The sequence below is a fragment of the Alnus glutinosa genome, chromosome 12, assembly GCF_958979055.1.
Source record: "Alnus glutinosa chromosome 12, dhAlnGlut1.1, whole genome shotgun sequence".
Taxonomy (NCBI): domain Eukaryota; kingdom Viridiplantae; phylum Streptophyta; class Magnoliopsida; order Fagales; family Betulaceae; genus Alnus; species Alnus glutinosa.
In genome coordinates this window covers 12,813,378-12,823,304 of record NC_084897.1, presented here as the reverse complement: position 1 = coordinate 12,823,304, position 9,927 = coordinate 12,813,378, and the positions used below count along the sequence as shown (strand labels likewise).

General features: G+C 37.4%; 1 protein-coding gene across 1 annotated transcript; it reads right to left on the bottom strand.

Annotated features, from left to right (window-relative positions):
- Positions 1–737: 737 nt before the first annotated feature.
- On the bottom strand, positions 738–9,576 carry LOC133852562 (uncharacterized). The gene is made up of 5 exons (XM_062289333.1): positions 9,251–9,576; positions 8,950–9,149; positions 7,624–8,901; positions 6,947–7,166; positions 738–1,056 (listed from the first exon to the last, which is right to left on the bottom strand). The coding sequence occupies exons 1-5, from the start codon at positions 9,574–9,576 to the stop codon at positions 738–740; spliced, it is 2,343 nt and encodes a 780-aa protein (XP_062145317.1).
- Between the last annotated feature and the right edge of the window lie 351 nt (positions 9,577–9,927).

Sequence of the window (9,927 nt, the reverse complement as noted above, 5' to 3'; positions counted from 1 at the left end):
TATAGTAATATCATTAGTGTAATAATGTTATTTAAAAATTAACATTATTTATAAAATAAACTAGACTTAAAACGGGTTTAAAATTATACCCTAACGAGTTATTAAATGAAAAAGATTTTATATAAAGATACTCATGATTATTAATGATTAGTTTTATTAAAAAGTAACTCTAGTTAATTTAACTAGATAAAAGTTAACCATAGGTTAACTAGATATTTTTAAAAGTTAACTAAGGTTAGTCTAAATTTAACCATGAGTTAATCTGATATTTTACTTTTAACTCAGATTAATTCAACTATAGTAAAAATTAACCATAGTTTATTACCTCTATAAATTAAACCCACTTTTCTTTCAACAAAATTTGCACCACTTAGTTTAATTCGCTAAGTTTTCCTTCTTTTCTCTCTTTATTTCTTCTTCCTTTCTCCTTCTCTTTACTCATTCCTTATCTTCTCCATCCGAGTCTCCGATAAGTAGATGATCGTTGGTGAGAATGGAGGATCAGGGAGAGAGAGAGATGAAAGGCAGAGACTAGAGCCAGAGAAAGGAAAGACCCGATCCTTTTTTTCCCTTTATTGTTCTTTCTTCTTTCCCTTCTTTCTTCTTCTCCTTTTTTGTTCTTCTTTCTTCTCCTCTTTTCTGAGACCGAGAGACCAGAGAGAGAGAGAGAGAGAGAGAGAGAGGGAGAGGGAGAGATCGTGAGAGAGAGAATAAGAGATCGAGAGATTGAGAGAGCGTTAGAGGGAGGAGCCGAGAGTGAAACCCAGAGAAGAAGCCGGGAGAGGTTGATCCTCGGTGGGCTTCCGGTGATTGTCACTGGCGGGGTAGAGGGCCGATCGGAGGCCGATCCTCCGATGGGTGGTACTGGGCGTCGGCGATGGGCCAGAGGTGCGATTCTGGCCAGTCCCAGTGGTGATTTCCGGTGGGTCGACTCTAGTGGAACGGGGGACACGATTTCCGGCGACCCGAGTCCGTTTTCCGGCGAGCAAAGGCGCGATTCCGGTGGCGAATTTCTGGTAGTTTCGGAGTAAATCTTCAAGGTGATTTCTTAAGATCCTATTGTGAATTATTGATTTAAATTGATCAATGGGTATTTTTGTGGATTCAACCGAATGGGTTTCTTGTTGGGTTTATTGACGATTTTGAGCTGTAGTAGTCTTTGGCCATGTTCTCTGTTGTGGATTTGGCCATATGTGGGTGGTTTTGTTTGGTTTGGTCTCGGTAGTTTAGCCGAATCCCCTGTTCCTTGTTGAACTACGGTGCTCCCTGTTTTGGTTGATTTTCAGAATACCCAGCAAGGATCCCCTAGTGTGGATTCAATTGATTGATTGTGTGTTTGTTTTGGAAAGGTTGGCCGTGTGATTGTTGGTTGGGTATGAACTAATTACCCGGTTACTTAGTATTTGGACTGTTGGGTTTGGATGTTTGGAGTTTAATGTTTTGAATGGAACCATGTAGTTTAAGGCAAGTGTTCTTTTGGATGTTTTAGTCATATTTTAGAATTAAGTATTTAGTTATGGGTATTTGGAGAATTTATAATAGTCTAGTATTAATTTTATTTAAATGTAGGTTTGTATTTTTAAGTATCTTCATATTATGGAAGTAAAAAGGAAATAACTAGGTGTGTTAGAAGGTTTTAGTTATTTTTGAGTAAATGATAAATACTTTATAAGGATTTTTAATACGGATATAAAAGTGACAAATTAGATGTTTGGAAAAGAGAACTGATACTGATATTCTATATACAAATATATATTTATTGTAGAGAATAAGCTATTATGAGAACTGCACCAAAAGGCTGTAAGTATCTCTATACTTACTTTGGACGAAGCTGGTTGACTTTCCTATAATATTATGTTTACTGGTTTATTTACTTGTTTGCACATGTGAGTTTGCATATTTTATTATTTTTAATAACCTGTCTAATAACAAGCTGTTAGATCAAGATCCACAGTAGGTACGCAAGGCTTCACATGAGTTCCAAGGTTCTCAGTGAATGAGGAGGTACCTGAATAGATTAATAAATACAAAAACTGGTGTACCAAGGTCACCAGGGAAACCAAGGCTTCCAGGAGCCAAGGCTCCCAAAGATTATAATTAAAATTTAAGTGAAGAAACCAAGGTTTCAAATAACACGCTAATCGTACCAAGGCCAACAGAGTAGTGGAAAAAGGGAAATACCTAAAACTCTACATTTAAAACTATCATTGCTTTATGGTTACGTTTATATTTGATATATGACTATGATTAGCTACCATGGTTCATATATTGCGTATACATGTGTATATAAAGCCATTGCATTATGTTGCATTTATTGAATAAACCAGCATTCATATTATTATTGGAAATAGTGGACTCACTTTAGTGTTTTGTGTTTTTGTTCCTATATATATATATATGTATATTGGTGCAGGTTTATAGACAAGGATTAGAGCTCAAGAGGTTTTAAAGCTAAGGACGTATAGTTTACATTTTGTTTATAGTTTTCTGTGTTTATAACATTTTATGTTGACAAGATTGCTAATAATTTCCATGTATTCTCTTGTGTCACTGTTGACACATGTTTACGTGTATTTGTCTAAACATTTTCTTTATGAACGTTTAGAAGTATTTCAGTTAGAAGCTCTGTCGTGTTATTTGTTCCAAACCAGTTGGATAACCTTTTTATTCCACTGCCAAATCTTAACTCTGAAGATGTAGTAACGTCACGTGAAATTTGAAAAAAATTTCACTTACGCCTTTTTGTAAAAAGCGGGGCGTTACAGTTTGGTTCAGAGAGGTTAGCTCTGAGGACTAGTTATAGCTTAGTGTCAAACTGTAACTTGGGTAAGTTACAGTTTAGTACCAGAGCAGTTTGCTCTGAGGACCCTAAGACTTGACCCTAGAAATATAGGAATAACACAAAGAGCTATAGGAAATATGAACTATTTTTCTCTAAAAATGCTTTCTGTGGTATGGTATTGTTTGTTGAATGTTATGTATGCTTCCATCCTCGATGATGTTTGAATGTATGCCTCTCAATGTTTTAAAAAAATAACACTCAAGAATTGAATCTTAATAGAGTGTACCAAGCTCTGATACCAATTGAAAAATGAAATTGACTTCTAATATAAAGCAAGTGTGTGCACAAGGTGTTAACAAAATAACAATGCGGAAAATAAATAACACAAGAATTTTTGTTAATGAAGTGGAAACTCAAGATGAGAAAAACCACTTCGGGGCAGCCAAACCCAGGATATCCACTATTCAAAAGACAAGACTAGATACAAAGTAGTAACACTCACATACCCCTGATGCAGTGATCGTACCTTGCTCTCTAACGTGTAACCCAACACGAACGCCTACCAACTAGGTCCTCTACCTGAAGGGGTCTTCAATGGAATCCTTTATCATAGGGCCAACCCCTAAGATAGACTTCAGTTTAAGCGCTGTAATAGCACACACAACAATAGCTTCAGAGAGATCAACTCAGCTCAATAACCTCACAAAATAACTCTCTAAGCACTAGTGGAATTTGATACCGAATTCTTACAGTTCTCAAGCCTAGGGGCCTCTATTTATAGGCAAACAATTCAAGTGTGTGTCTGGCTTGATAAAACTGGGTGCCTGTAACGCCCCAAATTTGAGCCTGCAAATTCGTAAGCAGAAACCTCCGGTTTCCAAGTGACATTACTACATCAGAGATAAACTCTTGCAGCGGAATATATTTTTTTTCTTCTAAAGCCTTAGGAATTGATAACATAACACATTTAGAGCTGACTGAAATACCTCGATACGTTTATTAAAAGTTACTTGGGTTTATCTTTACATCCTATATGCACACTAGGTGCATCAAAATTAGTGCCACAGGCGGTACATAAGCATATAACATAAAACATGTCGAACATTACATTGTTATAAATATTTACATGCCATAAAACAAAACACATATAAGCGCAACTAGTAATTTCTAAGCTAGCACATGATAGTTCGTTGATGGTTTCAAAAACCATCAAAACTGGCATATGGATCCATGCCTTCATTCTCCAGATCTGCATCAGTAACTATGCAAATATGACGTCATCATATTTACATAGACAAACAAGTGAGTCATCCATTTTCATATCTAAGTTACCATCAGATTAATAATAGTTCATAAATAATATAAATGCAAGAGTTGTATGAATATGCATCGTAGTAACCATTTAGTTTGTGTTTTATGATCATCTTACTTCAGACCTCTCGTTCTTAGGTATCCAAACCCGTTCATGTCCTTTGCCTCACACTTAAAGTCTTACCTGTTTGCACTGGAATCCTACCGGTCACAGCATTAGTTATATATTAGGACTTCGGATACCCCTGGGTCACTCTGAACCCCCTGGATCCACTGACTAGCCTTCCTTCCCCTTATTACTACATCAGCTTGTTGATGGCTATCTCATCAGCCGTTATATTAATTGGACACAACATGCAATGCATGAACAACCACATGCAATACACACACACCACACAGTCCTAATGAAACATAGAATCATTCCTCAGTAACTACATCCATACTTACACTCTTCCCCGTGTAGTCCTTAGACTTCTTTCCTGTATAAAAATCCATCCATACAATAATATACAAATCAATTATCTATCAAACAAAATCATTGTCTATAGACCCTCATCTCTTTATATTTATTATTATCCATCACTTCATTATATTTGAGACGATCACTTACGATAATCGTAAAACCTTGGTTTATAATTTGATGACGAGGCTATATGACCAATACCACCAAATATGAACTTGAAGGATTAAAATATATCATAAGGACAATAAGAGTAAATACGATCAACTCATGAAGGTCATAAAATCAGTCATGAGGACAGTGAAATTTAAATACGAAATATAAACACGATCAACTCATGAAAGTCATAAGATCAGTCATGAGGACAATGAAATTTAAATACGAAATATAAACACGATCAACTCATGAAAGTCATAAGATCAGTCATGAGGACAATGAAATTTAAATACGAAATATAAATACGATCAACTCATGAAAGTCATAAGATCAGTCATGAGGACAATTAAATGTAAAAGCAGTTTATATTACCCTTTACTTTAATTCTTTTATCTCTTAAGCTTATTGGGTCTTTTAAACAATTCATAAAAAGTAATGAAATCAAATAGTAAGGAAGATGTGTCAAGATTTACTTACCAATTTGATTTGGAGAGAAAAATAACTTTAAGAACACCAAAATGGTTGTGTGGTAGAAGGAGAGAAAAAGGGAGAGAAAACTAAAGCACAAAGCTTCCAAGAAAGTTGTCTTGGATTGTGTGGAAAAACAAAGAGCCTTGCATGCTTATTTATAGGAGGAAGGTAGGGGTATTGAGGTGCAAAATGTAATAAAAGAATTACCCTATTGGATAAGTTCTTGTAAATAAGTCCTTGCTTTATTATCTAATTGCATTTTGGGATTTTCGTCCAAATGGGGGCAGCTTACTCCGAGAATTTTTTCGATGGTCAAACTAACTCTGATTAACGTGAAATTTTGAGGGTAGATAGAGGACTTTAAGACAAACATTTTCCCTTTTTGGTTCGTTTCATTTTGAGTTCGTTTTGACGTAGTTTTGGTCAAGTCAAAGTTTCTGTCTATAAAGCCAAAATATCTTTTATCCACTTTCAGGGTTCACACTTGCTTTATTGATTTTTCCTCATTTTCATGATTACTTTTGAGATATTCCATTCTTTCATCATTACTTTTGTTTTTTATACATAAATGTTTCTAGAAGCATGGAGATATTTTTCTTGCCAGTTTTTCGTTTAATATCGACAGTTGGATTATTTAGGCTCGAGTTAAAAAGTCAACTGGTGGACTTTTTTACTAACTTTTGCCATAGGATAGATCTTTCTTTTGTAAGTACAACGGTCTTTGATTTATCTAAATCTGAGTTTGTTTGACTGGTTTTCGGTTCAATCAAAGTTTAAAGCTTAAATGTAACTTTTGAGTTTTCAAGGATTTTTAGGGTTTGATCTTTAAGTTTTCAAAACAACTTTAGATTTGCTTGTAAAAACATGTGGATATTGTTTCCTCAACAATATCAATGATTTATTTAAGAGTTGAAATTACTGGGCGTTACATCCTACCCACCTTATCGGAATTTCGTCCCCGAAATTTGTAAACTAAGTTATGCCAAAGGAAAAATTTACACTAAGTAAGAAATTTCAAGCAGAGGTGTTACTTACCTTAATCATCTTCAAAGTCACTGAGACATGGCTTAGTGGAGGACTGAGGTAACTCTCTCTCTGGTTGATCTTGAGGTATGGTTTGATGTACAGAGTTTTCAACTTTATGTTAACTCCATGATATTTGACAATTATCAAAAATGGTGTAAGAAAATAATGTTTTTCAAATCATACTATCTTTACCTGGGTATTTGGTTTTATATAGTACCATGATTTATTTATGGGCTCGACATACCGACTATAGTATGTATTCACAGCTACTACTCGCAAACTATTTTAAACACAATTACTACCGTAAAAGTTATTTAATTATAAATACTACGTCATAAATCACGAAAGTATTAAACATACCTACTTCAAAGTGGCTCATGGGAATAGGTACGGGTATTTGCTCCATATCTCTTGTTCTAACTCCCAAGAAGCTTCTTCTACTTCATGGTTCTGCCATAGAACTTTTACTAGTGGTATTGTCTTTGTCCTCAGTTGTTGTACTTTTTGATCCAAGATCTGCACCGGCTTCTCTTCATATTTCAAATCCGCTTGAACTTGTAAGGGTTCAAAGTCTATCACGTGTAACGGGTCGTGCATGTATTTTCGTAGCGTGGAAACGTGGAATACTTCATGTACACCAGCTAGGTTAGATGGTAATTCAACTCTATAGGCGACCGGACCTACGACCTCCGTCACTAAAAAGGGACCGACATACCTTGGACTTAGCTTTCCCTTTTTACCAAACCGCATGACTCCCTTCATTGGTGATACCTTTAGGAATACCTATAAGCAGTTGATGGACAGATAAAAAGGTTGCTAGGATGGCATCCTTCACGCTTGGCACCACATCCAGCTGGATCATTCCCAATTGCTTGGCGAGTTGATTAGGGGTAGGCGTTGAGCTCGTTGATACACCCAGCGATTTCCTACTCAAAGCGTCTGCGACTACATTTGCTTTCCCTGGATGGTATAGAATATAGCAGTCGTAGTCTTTTAACAATTCTAACCACCTACGCTGCATCATATTCAATTCTTTTTGCGAGAAGATATATTTTAAACTTTGATGATCAGTATAAATTTCTACCTTCTCACGAAAAAGATAATGTCTCCAAATTTTTAAAGCAAAAACTATAGCAGCTAGTTCAAGGTCATGAGTAGGATAGTTTCTCTCGTGGTCCTTCAACTGTCTAGAGGCGTAAGCTATAACTTTATCTTGCTGCATGAGTACGCACCCTAGTCCTTTAAGAGAGGCATCACTAAAACTACGAATTTCTCAGACTCTCTTGGCAGCACAAGGACAGGTGCAGTTACTAACCTCTTTTTCAGATCTTGAAAGCTTGCTTCGCACTTATCGTTCCATTGAAAATGAGCGTTCTTCTTAGTGAGGGCGGTAAAGGGCCGGAAAGATTGGAAAAACCTTCTACAAATCTTCGGTAGTAACCTGCCAATCCAAGAAAGCTACAGATTTCATGGACGTTGGTTGGCCGCTCCCAGTTGACGACAGCCTCAACTTTGCTAGGATCAACTGCTATTCCATCTTTTGAGATAACGTGCCCTAAGAATGAAACTTTCTCCATCCAAAATTCGCACTTCTTAAGTTTAGCAAATAACTGCTTTTCCCTTAGAACATTTAGTACTGTTTTCAGATGCTCCCCGTGCTCTTGATGATTAGTCGAGTAAATTAAAATATCATCAACAAACACAACTACGAACAAATTGAGGTACATATGGAAAACACGATTCATTAGATACATAAATACTGACGGTGCGTTAGTTACCCCAAAAGGCATGACTCGGAATTCGTAATGACCATACCTCGTTCGAATCGCCTTCTTTTGCACATCTTCTTCCTTTACCTTAAGTTGATGGTATCCCGATCGAAGGTCGATTTTCGAGAATACTTTGGCTTCCTTCAATTGGTCGAACAAGTCGTCAATCCTTGGCAAAGGATATTTATTCTTTATGGTAACGCGGTTTAGCTCCCGGTAGTCTATGCATAGTCGCATAGTCCCATCTTTCTTCTTGACAAACAATACCGGTGCTTCCCACGGTGATACGCTTGGGCGTATGAATCCTCTGTCCAAAAGTTCTTGGAGTTGTTTCTTTAGCTCTTTCAACTCGGCGGGCACCATACGATAAGGTGCTTTGTGAATGGGTTGAGTTCTTGGGATCAAGTCAATGGTAAACTCAATCTCACGATCAGGTGGCAATCCTGTCACAACCTCGGCAAACATGTCTGGGTAATCGCACGCCATTGGAATATCTTCCAACGTACGCTCAGCTTTTGGTTTTGCTGTCACATAAGCTAAGAGGGCTGATACTCCTTGTCGTATATTCCTTGTAGCTTGTATTGTGGAAAGTAGCGGTGGAGTAGCTCGCGTAGAAGATCCGTTGAATTTAAATCTTTCAACACCTGGCAATTGAAAAACGACTACCTTCTCTCTACAATTTATACTCACATAATACTTTGATAACCAGTCCATGCCTAGGATTACATCATATCCTAGAGATTTAAACACTGATAGATTAATGGGTAGGTTCCTTCCTTTTATATTGATTGGACAGTTCTCTACCATTTTATAGCATACGACTTTCTTTCCTCCAGGGGTTTCAACCGTAAGACTTCGTACTAAAGGTCGAGTGCTAACATGACGTAATTTAATGTATGCTTCAGAAATGAATGAATGTGTAACTCCTGAATCAAAAAAAGTACACGCAAGGATACCAAACAAAAAGATGGTACCTGTCACAACATCGTTAACACCTCGTTCTTCTTCTTCGTCTACCTCAACCGGAGTTAAGGTATACACCCTCGCTTGGGCAGGTCGCCTTGATGGGTATGTCACCTGCGACGCTGCTCGCCTTTTCAGTTCGTAAGCAGCAGACGATTCGCGCATTCCCCTTTCGGCAATCGATGCTATATCGACTAGTTTGACAAAGTTCCTAATTTCATGACACATAACTCTCTCCTTAACACGAGGATTGAGGCCATTTCAAAACGTTTCGTCTTCGATTCTTCGTATGGGATTAGGTTGAGGCCAAACCTTGCTAGTTCAATAAACCTAGAGGAATATTGCTCTACTGTCATTGTGCCTTGCACCAGATTCTGGAATTCGATGGCCCGTATCTGCCTTTGTGCCCTTGGAAAGAAACGCCCATTGAATTCTTCTACAAACTTATCCCATGGGATAGCAACCCCATGTCCCAACTCTATTCCTAAGAGTCCTTTCTTAGACTTCCACCATCTTGCAGCTTCATCGGTTAACCTTAGTCCTGTATAATTAACCTTTTGCTCATCAGTACAGCCAAGGGTCTCATGCAATAGCGCGATATCCGTAATCCAAGCTTCAGCAACTAATGGTCCCTGCATTCCATCAAATAGGCGAAATTGCTGGCTAGCAAAATCGCGTAGAGAGCAACCTACCTGTTCCAATCGGCCAGCAGGCTGTGGAATTCTTGCCACTACTTCGGCAAACTACCTAGTATTTTCAGCCATAAATTGAGCTAAGGCCGGATGCACTCCATCATTAAATGGTGGAGGTGGAGGTGGGAATTCGTCATCACGGTTGCCATGACTATGGTTTCCGTAGTTTTCGTTACGAACAGGGTAACGTCGAGGTGCCATAATTTTGTACCATCGCATCAAGTTAATCACCAAAATAATAATTAATTTAAATACTACACAATACATTTAATCACATAGATACATATTAATTAGCTC